The sequence below is a fragment of the Anas acuta genome, chromosome 1, assembly GCF_963932015.1.
Source record: "Anas acuta chromosome 1, bAnaAcu1.1, whole genome shotgun sequence".
Classification (NCBI taxonomy): Eukaryota; Metazoa; Chordata; class Aves; order Anseriformes; family Anatidae; genus Anas; species Anas acuta.
Window position 1 is genome coordinate 161,544,138 of NC_088979.1, and position 16,415 is coordinate 161,560,552.

Sequence of the window (16,415 nt, forward strand, 5' to 3'; positions counted from 1 at the left end):
GTATGGTTAGGAGGGGGCATCCAGCAAGTGTCCTCTTTGGTCAAAGAGATGGACTAGCTCATTACTGCAGGCCGCAGTAATCTAATCTAACACTCTGATACAATCAGTCAGCAAAGATACCATTTGATAAGAATGTCCACAAGATTTAAGTTGGAGGCTTTTTCAGAAAGATCGTTGCATTTATCACCTGATAAGGAAAGCTTTGTGTCGCACTTGCAGCTGCCCTTTCCCTTAAGAGTTAGTGTAAGATTAACATGGCCATAATTAGCCATAAATCCATACAGTAGTTTGATCCTGGACAACTGTGAGAAGCCAGGCCAAATCCTGGCAGTGGGTGCAGCATAGGTGCATGAGTAAAGCCATCTGGTTGTCTGACTGAATCAGGGTCATCAACAAAGCTATCAGATGTGACCTAGATCAGGTATCTAAGGGACACTTGCTTGGGAGTGGGGTATCCATAAAATATGTATTCTTTGATGCAAGCCTGCTGTCTAATGAGAAGCAAGGAATTCAGCAAATTTTGATCTCTTAGAGAAATGTCCAGAAAAAACACTCCAGAAATAAGGGGGAAAATGCATGTACAGAGTCCCATTCTAATTTCAGCTATGTGTGCTTAAATCCAGAGTGATCCATCTGCCCTAAGTGAAGCTATATCCTTCTAAAAACTGGTTCTATGGGAACAGAATCAGTCACTAAATCTGAGTAGGTTTAAGCAAACTCCTATGCCATTTCTCTTCAGGGACAATGAGTCATAAATCCCCATGTACACAAGGAAATTAGCAAAACAAGACTGATTGGCAAAAACAATCCAATCTTGTCTCACCATAAAAGGAACTGGTGGGATAAAAAACATTTCCTTTGTGAAGTCCATGGACATCAAGATGCCAGAACTCTGCACACAGAGCAGAACCTGGCCCAAGAAAAAACTTCCACCCCAGTGAAAGAATCATATCTGTGCATGCCTGTATAAGTGATCAGAAAAGGTTGCTCAGGTGGGCACCAGATAACGCAAGGAGGAAACTGCCTCAAACGATCTAGTCATCTTTCCAAAGGCAAGGGAGGGTCTTCAGAGAAGATGCTTACATTTGTACGGCTGCAGATTTCACCTCATAGCCCTACATGCTTGTTCCTCTCTTATTTTTAAAGAGCCTTCTTCAGCACATGAAATAATTAAATAAATTGAAATCCTTCCTTCTCTTGGGCAACTTGACATACACATGATTCATACTGGTTCTTCATGAAGTGGCCAGTACCACACAGATTCTTACTAAAAGCCAAGAATACCAATCAGATTTTCAGTCCTCTCCTTCTCTGTTATTTCTGCCACTGGAACACTGAAGGAAATGACTGTGAACACTTATTTTAATGTGCAGAAAGACTTGAGACTAGGCCTATACATCTTTTTCCTAGCAGAGGATAATTCTCTCTTTGAGCTTGTGATTCACAGAGAGATGCTCCCAAACAACATTTGTCACGGTCACTACTGTCTCCTGGTCCCACAGAATCAGGTGGTGTCTTGTTTCTTACTGCTCTGAAGGCTGCAAAACTATCAAAAGCTACAGCCTCTTTAGCATCTCTGTGGTGTTCATCAGACCTCCAAAGCTGCAGACTCCTGGAGGTGACATATGCCTCCATAAGGGCTTTTGTTTGCGGCCATCAAACAGCCGCCTGCTCATATAAAAGGTACATGATAAAGGATGCAAAAACAATGTCCTCACCAGGTCAGGATTGAAGTTTTTGCTGATCAGTCTATCCATGACCTAGATTTTCCTTCCTATCAAACAAGAGGGCTCTTATGAGACGCTCTTTGGGTTCATCTTGCTCACCTAATCACAGAAATGTAGGCTGCCAGAGAACCACATGAGATCATTTACTGCATTCTTCTGCTCTGAAGCAGGACAGGATAGAGAGAAAAATACCGAACAGTGCAGGGTCTGTGTGTCCTCCAGCAAATGAGCCTCACCAGCAAATGAGCCTTGCCGTGTCTCACCATGCTAATGATTAGACAGCTCCCTACATCTATAACTGAACTATTTCTGCTTGAAAATTTAGCAAGATTTCTTCTTCATCCTACTCACTGTGGACACAAAAGGCAACCGGCCATGAAGTCCTTTGTCAACAATGCTTTAGATGTCCAAAGATGTATCTTTTTCCTCTTTCTCTCTCTCTCTTTTTTTTTTTCTTTTTTTTTTTTTTTCCTAGATAAAACAAATCTTATTTTTCCATTTTACTTTCCTCAATCCTTCTTCCTTCCTGTGGCTCCCTCCTACATCCTGAGGGAACCTTTCCTGAGCACAGATGTGCATAACACATCTCTGTGGTAAGCAGGGAACAGGGTCACACAAGTTCATTGATTTAGAAAATCACCTTATGTGGACTACGACCCAGGCTGAACACAGCTCTGGAAAGCCCATGTGGCAGCAAGCAGTGGGACCACTTTTCACCCTGTTGCAAGGTGGCAGTCACTGAGACTGCCAACAGAATGTCACAGCAAACAGCCCCATTCCCAGGGAGCACTAACGTGTTTAGTGGTGTAGGGGAACAGGCTAGGAGCAGCCTGTCTGTGAACTCCTAATCATGGCTGCACCGATGGCTACAAGAAGTGGAACAGATGCTACTAATTGATTTTCAGGAGTTCAAAAGTCAGACACTGATAATTACAGGAGCAGCAGGCAAACATTTCATCTTCAGAGGGGGTGAGGGTTCGTATGGGCAGAGGATTAGTACATGCATCAGGGAGAATGAAGCTTTCAGCATAAGCTTCCCATCTGTCTCCTCTAAGATGTTTTGTAGTGGTACCCTGGACAAACCCATCATTTGGGGCTTTGCATACCCACCCAGGAGCAGGAGCTACTGGGTTATTCATGGGAAGAGATGCCCTGGGAAACTTGTAAATCAAAGGGATCTTTTGGGCAGCACAAGAGGTTGCTGTCATTAGCATGTGGAGAGGTGCTCCAAATCCCCAGTGACACACCAGAGAGAAGAAGCAGAAAAGCCTCAGCAAAATGGAAAGGCTGAGAACAACCAGGCGACAGAATTGATACAAAACTCACAATTCTCCTATGTTAATGATTATGCTTTGGAAGGGAAAAAGAAAACAAAACAAAAAACAAAAGTGTTTGATGGGTAGAAATTAAAGCAGAGAAAGAATCTCAGAGAAAACCTCAGAGAAAGTGAGGTTTGTGTCATCCCCAAGGTCACTGGAGGAAAGGGAGGCAGCAGACAGGAGGAGCTGAGAGCTAATGGGACATGACTGCTGTGCGTTGCCTCAGCAGAGAAGGTGGATACGAGCTAAAGCTGGAAAGAAGCACCTGCCAGCTCTCACAAAGAGATCACGGACCCCAAAATATGTCATCATCATATGTGGAATTATAGGAGAGTAGAGGAGAAAGGCAACCAGTAAAGAAACTGGGTGAAAACTATTCCTACACAAAACACCACAGACACAAAAATTAGTGCAGTGCCTAGCCTTTGGCTCACCTTACAAGACCTCTGGCCCCAGCTCATTGCTGTATTGAGGCAGGACCATGGGGTAGATCTCCTTCACCAGTACTTGCATGCCTGTCCCTCTATACTCAATACAACAGAGGCATCCAAGCACCCCAAAACACACCTAGACTACATATGGCCAATGAAGCAAGAGCTCTACTAATCAGCTAATTAAAAGCTAGTGAGAGAAGGCATGTAGCCTTCTGCCCCTAAGGAACAGTTATGCCAAGAAGTGAATGAAGCACAAAACATTTGTTATCATGAGATGAATCGTTACTCATTGCTGAAATAGCAGAAGACCTCGGGATACTGCCCCTTTCCAGAAAATGGTTATTCCATGATTGTCAGCTCTACAGGGCTTCAGTCTGTCTGAAGGACACAAGAGCATTAGGATCTGGGGACAGCTGCAGCTCTTCTGGAAAATGAAAACCTGTTCTGAAATAACTGGTCCTTTTTTCAAGATTTTTCTTTCCATATTGGGATGAAAAACCAAAATCTCGGCAAATTTCACAGATATGAAATATGGTAATAGGTTCATTCGCTGTCTGCATCTTTGCTGCTCAGAAAATGGAAGGCTTCATGCCTGTTGTAAAGCTTTCTTTATATATATATACACACCCCATGAGACATACACCTCCCAATCTATTTGCCATCTTTCAAGAATCATCTGCACCACCCCATACAGAGCAGCAAATTGTGCCATTTAATCCAGAGGAGACTAATAAAAATGATCAGAAGACTACAAAACATGACCTACCAGGAGACTGAACAAATTATTGTTTAATCTACAGCGGAGACTGGGAGACAACATGATAGAAGCTTTCAAACATACATATGGAAGACAGAAAGAGAAAGAGAATAAACAATTCTCTGTGTCCACAAGAGAGATGGCAAGTAGTAATGGGCTTAAATCGCATTCAGGGAAATCTAGGGTAGGCGTTAGAAAAACTTTCCAGAGTAACGAGAAAGAAGCCATGGAAGAGATTGCCTCAGGATTTCACGGAGCATCGAAGGACTCTCAGAACAGGTGAAGCAAACATCTGTCAGGAATAATTTCAGTTTAGCTGATCCTTCCCTTGGGCAGAGGGAGGAACTAAATGACCTCTTGATGTTCCTTCCAGGCACAGCATCTGATAATGGATAAAAGTGTGCAGAGATGTAATTAAAGACTGAGCTATTGTGAAAGCACACAAGTGGACTGAATCAGTGTTTCCCATGCAGCTGCTTTCATCCTTCATCTCCTACTGCCTTAGTGTTTGGGAAACTCCTGTTCTTTGTGCAGTTTCTCCTGTGTATTACCTAGAAGGTGTTAGGACCTAACACCTTGCTAATTTAGCAAAAATAGTGAGACTTTGGATGATTTTACGCTGCAAAGCAATGCACTTACAAACTTATTTGGATTGTGTGCTAATAATACATGAATAATTTATGGTTTGTATCATGGCATTGCCTGGGAGCTGCTGTTAATGGCCAGCATTCCACTTTGTCTGACTCTGCAAACATGGAACAAAATTATGATCATTGCCACAAAGGGCTGTTTCAACCTTACATTTTAATGCTTGCATTTCAGGTGAATGGAGAAAATTAAGAACAAGGCTATGATGCTCCAGCTATGAAATGTATTTTTCTGTGATCAGAGCGTGGTGGAGATGACTTCTGTGTTTTCCAGGAAGAAAACATTCAAACACCTCAGAGTTTGATTATACCAATCTGATCTTCCCACTGAGTGGGACCCCACTTCAAGGTAAAACATTTGTGTTTAAAAAATGCTAAGGGCTTTTCATACAACTAATACCATATCTCATTATGGTCTCATTTCAGTCCAGCTTCTACAAAATGAAGAGCTGTTCTGGCTTAATGCACACCAAGTGGTCCCCATAGACAGCAGGGTTCAAGCAGGTCCTAGGTCCAATCCCTACCACTCAAGCTCACCAGCATCTCTTCCACTAATTGTCTGTCTCAGCTGAGAGACTCCAGATATTCTCTCAGAGACTGAACAGGTTCTCTTGCTGCTAATGGAAGACCCTGAGCCCTCACTGAGGGTGCAGCAGGGTAGTACATGTGAGAAGCAGGATGAAAACAAGACTACGCTTACCTGTGCCTCCTCAGAGGCCTGCAATGCGTTCCAGCAACCAATTGCCCACAGGCTGCACTGCTAACATACCCTAGCTGGATTCATCTGGATTCATGGAAATCACTGCCTTGATTTCCTGCTATGATAGTGGAATTTTCCTGTGTGAGAATAAATCTGATGCCAGCTAGAAACAAATCCATTTTGCCTGGTGGGCTTTAGTGCAGTTATGCAAGGGGCAGAGTTTGACATGAGATACATTCCGGAGCAGCCCGTGCAATATCCAACCAGCCCGCCTCCAAACATGTCCAAGGGTTGTCTGCACATGCTATTGCCATGCTGTATGTTTCCCCATGCTCCTGTCCCACTGAGACCTCTGCTGCCAAGTACTAATGTGATGGCTCTTCTGCTTCCTTCAACACTTGCTCCTCCAGCCCTCTTCTGAAAGCACTTCTCCTGACAGCCCTCTATTTCTTTCTCATTTCTCTATGAATTCTTCCTGACTTTAGCCATGCAGGCTTTTTGCAAGTCCATAGAGGAGACAAGCAGCCAAGGAGAGAAGGGTTTCTCTGCCTGGTGGGTCAAGGGGACATTTTTCTAAGCCATACACATGATCACATCCAGGCTGAGCTCTGCTTCATATCTGTTGAGTGCTTTGCTGAATTCTTCTAATTTTGCTCTGACTTCTCACTTCCATCACTTTTTTATATCTTATAACTACCTCAAGCTACCCCAAGCTACTTAGCTGATTCAAACCCTTTGGGAATGCTTGTTCTGAGCCTGGACCACTGACACTTATGTGGGAGGTGAAATGAACCAAAGCTTTGCACTAACACAGAAATCCACACCATTTCTAAAATGGTGGTTTAGGTTACATGCAAATTATTCAGAAATATGCAAATTTAGATCTTTGAGCAACTTGGTATGATCTCATGTACACATTCTACCTAATGCACCATCCCATTGCGAATGACAGTGGCCAGATATATCAAGCACAGTTAACAGCTGCATATTACGAAGTGTGGCTATAGCTCAGTCATAGCCATTTAGCATACACAACTTCAATGCCTTCAAGCCACACAGAGAAGTATTTTCTGTCTCTGCCATTGAAACTCATGGCTCAAAGGAGGTCTTTTCTATGAAAGGCAGGGAAACTTATGTTCAGAGGTGACAGAAGGGAAGCTGATTAATTCTTTATGCATGCTAATGGAAAAATGTAATGGCATCCTGCATGGAGATGACAGCAGCCTGGGTATTGGAGATACCAGTGGCACAGGATGCAAGGAGATTGCCGACTCTTCCTGAGTACAGAGGGCAAGAGGATTATTTGCTCAGAGCCTTCCTCTATCCTCCTCCTGTGTGGTACAGTTAGAGAATTATCAAAGATATCCTACCCTCTCCCACTTCCTCTCCTTGGTCAGAAGGATGATCACCAGCTTGGGATGCATCTGGTATCCGTCCTCACTGAATGACAGGTTCCTGCCTTCAAAGGTAACATTGATCAGGTACCTGTAGGAGAGAGAAAAGAGCAAGACGAACATTAATGCTTGAGAACTGAACCCGACACAAGAGCCTGCCTTCCTGTCTGCAGTTTGTGTTAGGACAGTAGGAGCATACTACAAACAACTGTTGTCCAGCTGGGGACAGCAGAGGAAAATCTAAAAGGAAGTGGGTGGTAGAAGTAGGACAAATACTCCAGGAACTGGGACCAAAAGTTGAGGCAGTGCCTCAAAGGGCCTACATTTCCCCCATTTAGGACCAGGATAAAGAAGTGATGTCCCGTGTTGGTGCTCACTGAATTCCTGAAAGCACAAGTCACATGCATATACATGTGCCCACAGTCCTTGATTTCCCCTTTCCACAAAGGGCAGAGGGATCCATAGCAATTAGCAATGTCAACATACTCCACAGCCTACATTTTGCTCACTGTCCAAGGGGGATTTCACATTGCATTTGAGGACAGCAATGGCCCACAGGTAAAGTAGTGGGTACAGCCTCCCCTGTTCAAACATCGAGGCAATGATGACAGAAGCTGCAGTGAGCAGAGGAATGAGCACCTGTGAGTGCTCTGTCCGTATTAGAGCCAGCATGCCTTAAGGGGCCCAATATGATCCTCTCAAGCAGCTTAGGAATAGGGCCAGGGGATGCTGGGTTAGCCCAGTGAACGTCCTTTTCCCTAGGGACAGAGTCATGCCATGTACTCTGCAAGATCAAACTACAGGGTGATCAGCCCTGCAGATCCCTGCAGCCAATATTAACGATTCCCTTTGTCTGGAAAGGCTCCGTCGCTTCTGTGCAAGGCACCCCGCTTTGGGCCATCTCATGTCAGCTGTACAAATGGACTATTAAACAGTCCAGGCTTCAGTCTCATTTATCCTCAGGCCTCTTCACTCAGCTCTGGCAGTGGGGAAGACCTTTAAGTGGACCAAGATTACAGCTACACTCATTTCAAGGCCTTTCTACATTGTGAGAGCATGTTGAAGCGGTGTTGCTGTAAAAGAGAATCAAGTCTATTGTTTTCTTAACTGTCAGACCATCCAGAATGACACTGTGGGGAAGAGGGGGAGGCAAATACACATTTCACAGTTCATTGGCTTATAAGACATCTCCGTGGCACTCTGACAGTTTCCCCTGTTCATATATTTCACTTCAATTCACAATCCTGTTGCATGAAGTAGATTTTGCCTTTGTACACCTGCTCTAGCACCAGTAGTATCACATCACTGTGAGAGGCAGAGGTGACTGAGCTGCCTGCAGGGCTAGCCCCAGGACATTGCCCACCCCTGCTTCGCCCAGTTCTCCTAAAATTACACAAGCAACGTTTCCATTGCAGACATGAGAGGCTATTCTGCTCTATTACACCACAACAACAGGAAATATTTCCTGATACCTAGCTTCAGTTTGTCCCTTGTGAACTCCGTGTGAACTAATACCAGGAGGGTGGGAGAGGGTGGCACTCAAATTTCTGTTCTTTCAAGGGGTTCACACATTCCACCCATCTGAACACAGCACAGAGAAATCCCTACTAATATAATAAAGCCTTGGTTAACAGGCAAGCATCTTCAAACAAATAGAAAAGTGGATCAAGATTTGAGCTTCTTCCTTTTCCCAAGTCCACTAACCAATGAAACTCACCCACTATTTCCCCATACACACTGTGACCTTCAGGGGATGTGTGCAGTGTAGGGAACAGCCATATGGGAGCCTGGGGTGAAACACTGCAACAGACCTATCTATATTCAAAGGCAGACTATTTGGCATTTTCCAAAAGCCAGACCTGTTCAGCACCCAAACACTGAGCAAACCCCGAATCATCAGCCACCTGGAAAATCTTAGCCATGTAACCGTTTGTAATGGTGTAAAACTACCAGTGATAGCATCACACATGCTCTTCTGGCTCTCCCTTCCCAGCTGTTTGCATTACTTTGGTACAGTGAGTGCCAGACATAGACCGCCATGGGCATGTGCAGCCTACCAAACCTACAAAGGGCTTTGGCACTGAGAAAGACCTTCCAGGGAACCAAGATTACAGCTACACCCCTTTCATGACTTCCCTGCACTGGCGCTCAGAGTTAACAACGAAGCAAGGCTCTGAAGAGATGAGGATGCCATTAGCATGATGGGAATTGCAGCTTTATGTGTCAGTATTTAGAAAGCAGTGCCAATATCTAATTAAACAAACAGCAATATTAGACGGTTCTCGGTCCTCTTTCCCTTCCTACCCAAGAATGATGCCACTGTGGGAATCTCCCTTGCACAGCCTGACAAGAGTTCACATAAATCAGCATGAGAGATGACACAAGAGGGTGTCATTTCTGTTCATTTTCCACTGGAAAGATTAGAACCACTAATAATAATCAAGGAGGGATCATCAGTGCCTCCGATCCTTGGAGCTGCCTTGAGATTTACACTTAAAGCAGCACTAAAATCCCTCACTTCGCACCTTAATGACTGAAATTAGCCTCCAGATTCGGTACAATAACTCTTCAGAGGGTTTTCTCTGTAACCCATTAGCAACATGTTTACCAAAGTTTGAAGGAGGAAAGCAGAAAATTCAGCTCCTCCTGCAACTTTCCCACATTCCCACAGATCACAGGGTCTTAAACCCTAGAATTCGGGGCAAGTGGCACCCAAGGAGTTGCAGGGCTTGCTCAGGTGCGCTGGGCTGCATCCATCCTCCCTCCAAGAGCCCAAGTTGGTGTTGGGCAGCAGCAGTGGGTGGGTCCTGGGGGCATGGGCTTTCCAGAGTGAGCTGAAGGCACACATGAACAAGCAATTTGCACAGCCATGGTGGCTACTGGCTATTCTATCAGGGATGCCGGATGAGCCTGGAAGGTAGGTCGGGGAGTGGGACAGGGGCAGGCTGGAGCCAAAGCATCAAGGCTTGAAGGACTCCCCGGCAGCGTGCTGCAAGGCAGCCCTGCTTGGATGGCTCTGCCCTCCATCACTGGTATGCCAGCATGATCACTGCCTGTTCTGGCCAGGGGGATTTATTTCCTCCCTACAGCCCACACGTGCAGCAGTCCCTGGAGAGGCAGCCGAGGGGCTAGGAGACTCCCTGACACATCTGCTCTGAGCCACACTGTGCTGAGGCACAGCACGGAGGCAATGGGCTATGCTCGTGGGTGAGGTAACGCAAGATGAAGCTGTGCCTGTAAAACGCAGCGAGGGCTTAATTTGTGATTTCCTGAGTGTATGCAATTCCGAGACAGAGAGAGAAAGAGAGAGATTATTCTAATTAATTTCATTTGCTGGAATCACCTTTCGGCAAAGATTTTTGCTTGCACAGGTGTTTCTGAAGCCACTTACTGCAAGCACGGAAGGGTCCGACCCCTCCCCAGGCCGGCGGAGGTGCAGTAGCCACAATCCCAGCACAGAGCCGCATGGGAGCAAGATGCACATAACACTGTGGAAGCAGAGTGACATTGTGAGTCCCATGGTACAGATGAGCAGGCAGGAACAAAGCAGGATGGGACATGTCCTTGGGCACAAAGCAAGTCAGGCTCAGGGGGACTGGGCTCTGTGCTCTGACCATTAGGTAACATCACTCATCCTAGATGTGAGGTTGTCAGCCCTGTGAGCGAATGGAGAGTGTTTCCAGAGCTGGTTGGCATAGGAAATAGAGCATTAAAACCATATCAGATGGCCAATTTAGGACCAGCAGAGAGATTATGACATTTTAAATGGTTTCAGCTAGTGATGGGGAAAGCCTGGAGAGGCAAATGTGGAAGGCTGAGGGAATGTGGGGGGAGGCAGGGAGGGTGTTAACTGGGTCTTTCTCTGCCCTAGAGACAGCTCTGAAGGGGATGCATTTGAAATTAGCACAAACCGCTCCAACTTCTGCCTCCAGTGCACTGCGGGGAATCAGCTCCTCCTGAAGCTACTGAGCGTGTGGGCAAATTTGGGCAATGCCTTGGTTCAGTCCATAGCGCTCCCTGCCTCACATGTGCACACGCACACACACGTGTGCATGCACACGCACTCCCTTGTGCCCTGTCAGTGCTTGTTACACTCCGATACGACAAGCAGTCTGCCTGAAAAGGCATGATTATCCTAACATCGACCGCCTCCCCGAATAAGACAGGTCATATAAATAAACCAACCTCTCCACCGTCAGCATCAGGGAGTCGTCTCTGCAGCCCAGCACACAAACAAGGAATAAAAGGAGAAATGGAGTGCAGGTGGAGGGTGGGGATGAAAGGCGACAGGATACCTTTTCCAGAGAGGATTTGCAGGGTAAAAGGCAGATGGAGATTGTTGCAGGATACAGGGAGGGGGACACAGACTATCATCAGCCTCTTTGGAAACTCACAATGTGAAACACCGAGGCCAGTTCAGCAGCATAACAGCAGTGAGGGGGAAGCGGTGCTAGGCCTTCCCCCCAAAAAATCTGCATGGTAAAATAGCCTTTTTATTTCATGATAGACAGGATTAAACAGCCACTGGCGAGAGGTGCCAGTGATGGGCGCAGTTGCCTGCCCAGCCCCACTTCATGCCCAGGGAGCATGGATGGTGTGTTGCTGCATCCCAGCACATGTGCCCCACAGCTCCAGAGCACATTCACTGCCTGCTGCAGCTCCTGCCTGCCCCACACACCTGCTGCTAGACCAGGACAGACAGACAGAAAGGTGGGTGGGCTCAGTGGACAGGCAAAAGGGGGCTTAGGACCAGTGTAGTTATCTACAGATGGGAATTCTGATCTTCAGATGGCATGGGATTGACAAACACAGGTTTAACCAGCACTAATTCCACTGTTAATAGCTTCTCTCATCTGAGAGACTGAAATAGTGTAGATTTTTTTTGTAATGAGAAAACTGCAACTGATCCCTTCAACTTCTAATTTAAACCTCCGTTCTCCAAACCCATGGGAAGCTTAAAATAATGCAGATATTATTTCTCCCTACTGTTGCTTGGCAGTTCTGTGGCTGCCTGTGCCTCAGAGGACAGCCAATATACGCACCGCAGCCACCCAGACCCAGCTGCGAGCACATGAGGTCCCTCAAGACAAGGCAGCCCGCAGGGAACACTGAATCCAATTGCTCATTCCCAAAAAGATGAGAATAGGCTCTTCATGGGCCCTCAATCAGACTTCCCCACCCCTGATACTGAGCCTGGCCAGGGCTTTCAAATGCTCTCCCATGGCTCCTTCCCCTGTGCTGCTCCTGCTGCTGCGGTGCTCGTGGAGCTATGTGAGGCAGGCACATCTGGCCACATCCATGTAACATCTGGCCAGTGTCAGGTATGATTTACAGTGAAAGGATTCCACGCAAAGGGTATGAGAGCAGCTGATTTAACATAATAAGGGGCATGGACTCTGTTCTTTCTGCGATTATGAGAACAAATTCAAAACAAAATAGACCAAAAAAAAAATAGAAGCAGCCACTGACTGGAAAAATTAAAACTTAAAGGAATAGCATCTCGCTCTTTTTAATTTGCTCCTTTCTCCCTCACTGTCAGTGTTACCACTGGCTCTGGGGAGATGTGCTGCAAGAAAAAAAAGCTAGCGTAGGAAAACAAGACCAAACAAATTCCAAAATACGCAGGTATCCTACACCAGAAAATCTGTCCAGGCTCCAGCCATTTTGTGCTGCTGCGAACCAACCTGACCAGTAGGCTTAGAGAAACACAGAGAGCTTGTGATTGTTTTCATTAAGCAAAGAGGTTAGGAGAGCAACTAGATTAGGAAATATCCCTCAGGCTATAAGATAACAGAGGTATAAGAGATTAATATGGTTCCTTCTTGCTGTCCACAACTTTTTAGAAGAGAAGAGGACACGTACTGGGCAGGAGTAAATATTCAGCTGATATCAAAGGCGTGATACTGTTTGGTCTGCTGAGGTTCTGGCCACTCACCCCTAGGAATGTTGAATTTTCTCAGTGTATGCTTCTAACCTGTGAAATATCTGTTTCTGGTGGAAGAGAAATTTCTGTTGATCTGTCTTAGCTGTTTCTCCATCATATTCTGCAAAGTTGTTTTGAAAACAACTTTTGAAATGTACTTGTGTGCTGAAACTTCCCAGTAACACCTTGCATATACAGTGGAAAGGTGAAAATTTTTCATCATTTCCCCCTCTTAATCATAAATGAAACGGTACTTACACTTTCCCTCCCATTTCATCTATTTATCTGCCATGAATTTGTCACTTCAGAAAGACTCTGAGCTGACAGTTCCTGGGGACTGCTAATATATCTATCTGCAGAATGTGCAGGGAGCCAGAGCAATGGCAGGGCCACTTTCCTACATGTATTGCTTGATCCTAATGAGTCAGGACCATTCCTGAGGATGAGAAGTTCACTTTCCACAGCCTATGCAGTCCAAGCTCCCTCCTGAAAATACTAAAAGGAAAGTCAAGCACTGCATCACAGGATTTTGCAGCACAGGTACCTGTCCGGTCAGGAAGTGGGGATCACAACCCCACACTGGGAACTTGGGGTCAGCTCCAACCTAGGGCAGAAATGACACTAATGACGCTTAGGTGAAAGGCTCTTTCTTCAGTGAGCTTCAGAGTTTTCAAAACAACCTTTTTTTTCCATGTACATAATACTATCAAGGACCTGATCTCGTTTGCTTTTCATCCTCTGCAGTCAGTGTCTTTAATAGAAAGGGGGAAAGAGATGGTGTCCATCAGGTCCCATGGCATTTCACACCCCTTTACCAGGGTGCTGCTGACAGTACCAAGGACATCCTGTAAGTGCTAGGTCACTTGAAGGAAATACAGGTATAGGTTAGGATGAGGTGACCTGTTTATGAAGAAAAGGGAAGGACAGATCTTCATTTCCCCCCTGTTTGCTATGTCAGTCCCAGCAATATCTTGAAAAGTCAACCAAAGCCAAATTTCTCTCACACACTTCCTGACTAACCTATTTTGACAAATGCCAGGGCCAGAAAAATTATCTATCAAAACCACCTTTTTAATGGGAATGGGGGGTAACAACTTGGCAACAACATTTTCTCATGAGGAGGTTAACATTTTGTCAGAAACACAGAACCATGAGATCTGAAAACTGTAATGACATTGGACAGAAAATGAAGCTCCTGGCATGGTTGTGCCCTCATACCGTCTTGTCCTTTGTATGACACCTTCTACCCTTTCTTTTTTTGGACTAGAGTCCAAATGCATGTAATGTGCCACCATGAAAAAGTCCTGCAAGGGCTAGCACTACCTCAGCTAGGGAAAGGATATCACTGGAAATTCAGTCTGTTCAGTTTTCTAGGAAGAGAAATAGGAGCATAAAATTCCCATGCTCCTAATCACGAGAGAGAGCAAATAGGATTTCCATGTCAAAATATTACATTTTAAACCCAAAATATTTGATTTACAACTTTTGTTCAAAAACTATCAATTTTGCTGGCAAAATGACACAGTCCCAACTAGCTTGAGAATACACCTCTACACCTTCTGGCCTCACTGGAAATAAAACTGAAACAAGGAAAAATATTAAGAACATATTCTGGTTAAAGCTGAAAACACCTATAAATCTCAAAGGAAATCATCCTCTTCTCAGAAAGTTTTTTTAACCAAAAAGCTTTGATAAAAATAAATATACTTCTGAATTGACTCATCAAACCTTTAAGTAATATAAAATAGCTAATATAAAATAGCTTTAAGGTCAGAACTGTTACAGTGACTGGAAAAAATAAAAACTAAACATTCAGACCAAAGTTGTATCAAGCCACAGAGCTTTACTGAGTTACTGAACTCTTGCCAATTACTGATTAAGTATATTATTTTTAATTTCCACATTTTCCTGTCCTTCTTTATTCATGAAGAACGGTAACATACCACTTTTCTCCAAAGCAAAAACATTGGAAAAAATATTCCAAGGTATTTCTCCTGTCAGAAAGGACTACCAATCTGCTGTGATAGATTTACATGGGGCAGTAAAAGCACAGAAAATTACATTTGTCAGAACAGCTGACAATAGGTCATAATTAGGTCTTGGCATCTACCTAACAGGTCACTGATGGAAGCCATACTGCTAGGAACAGTCAAATACTGAAAGGTTAAGCACTGTCGTTCAGATCTGTTTATCCATCTTAGGGCATAGTCATACAAACATTCATAGGACAAGCAGTCATAGGACAGAAGTCACATGGGGCTCTTCACCTTGTGATTTTTCACCCAGGATGATTGTTTGTTGATCTTTCTTAATCTGTACTGCCTTAAAAAATATCCCTGTTGAACTGCTGGCCTCATACAGTGAATTTAAACACATAGACAACAGCCTTACTTCTTTCTCTTAATCATTTTTGGTCTAGATAGCTGTGGCCAAGCGGCCAAGTGAACGTACATCTCAACAGCCCCTTTCATTGTCTGAAGGTGAATTGTGTGCTAGAAGTTAACCATAAAGATATCTCCATATGTACCTAGAGTTCATTCCAGTTTCTGTCCTGGAAGTCAAGACCAATAAATGGGTGAGCACACCAATTTTCCTCTTGAGCTTTCAGGACTTTCTTGTTTGCAGAACCTCCCCCCAGATCTGCCTGAGAGGTCCCCCTCACTGCTGCCAGAAGCAAAGCAAGGCTAAAGTAACTGGAGAGATTGAAATAAATCCATTTATTATATTATTTTGAACAGCAGACTAACTTAACTTTCTTGGCCCACTAAAAAATTCCGTTATTTGATGTTTATTTAGTGTTGAAAGCATCCAAAGTGTTTGCAAGAACAGAAATATCAGCATAGTTCAGCTGGAAGGGACCTACAGAGATCATTAGGTCCAACTGCCCGACCACCTGAGTGCTAAACAAAAGTTAAAGCATGTAATTAGGGACATTGTCCAAATGCCACTGGAGCACTGAGAGCCATGGGGCATCAGCCACCTCTCTAGGAAGCCTGTTCCAGTTTCTGACTGTCCTCATGGTAAAGAAATTGTTCTTTAGAAAATTTGGAAAAATTTCTTTAGAAAAGAGTGAATTTGTGGCATTTACAAGAGAAGAGTCATTGCCTGGAAGGACACTTGGTCTGAAAACTGGATTTTCCTCAGTCCATAGCAGTTCTGCCGAGACGGCACCCTATTTGTTTCTCCCTTCCCCATCACATCTCCCAAGGGGAATAGATTAAAACAAACAAACAAATGATCACCCCTGTCAGTGACCGTGGAGGGGTTCATTTGAATTCTGCTGCTCCTCCTTTGTCAGAGGAGCTGCTCTCTGCTCACTCCCTCTCCCTTCCCTTTCTCTCCTCCGTGGGTTGATGTTTCCATGGAAACATGTTCTTTAGTGCCACTGAAATTACATCGCATTTAAAGCATTAACCCTTCCTTGGGCTGAGGAAGGTCTCAGAACAATTTGGGTCTTTTTTTTATTTTTTTCCCTCTCCTTTAAACTTCCTTGTGATTTTTTTTTTTTTCTCTT

At 44.6% G+C, this 16,415-nt stretch overlaps 1 protein-coding gene across 2 annotated transcripts in view; it reads right to left on the reverse strand.

Moving 5' to 3' along the window:
* GRIN2B (glutamate ionotropic receptor NMDA type subunit 2B) overlaps window positions 1-16,415 on the reverse strand; it is a 199,309-nt gene that overhangs the window by 67,741 nt on the left and 115,153 nt on the right. For both annotated transcript variants that reach the window (XM_068668982.1, XM_068668983.1), the window contains exon 5: window positions 6,955-7,069. In XM_068668982.1, coding sequence (XP_068525083.1) covers window positions 6,955-7,069 — 115 coding nt within the window. The remainder of the gene's footprint in view (window positions 1-6,954; window positions 7,070-16,415) is intronic.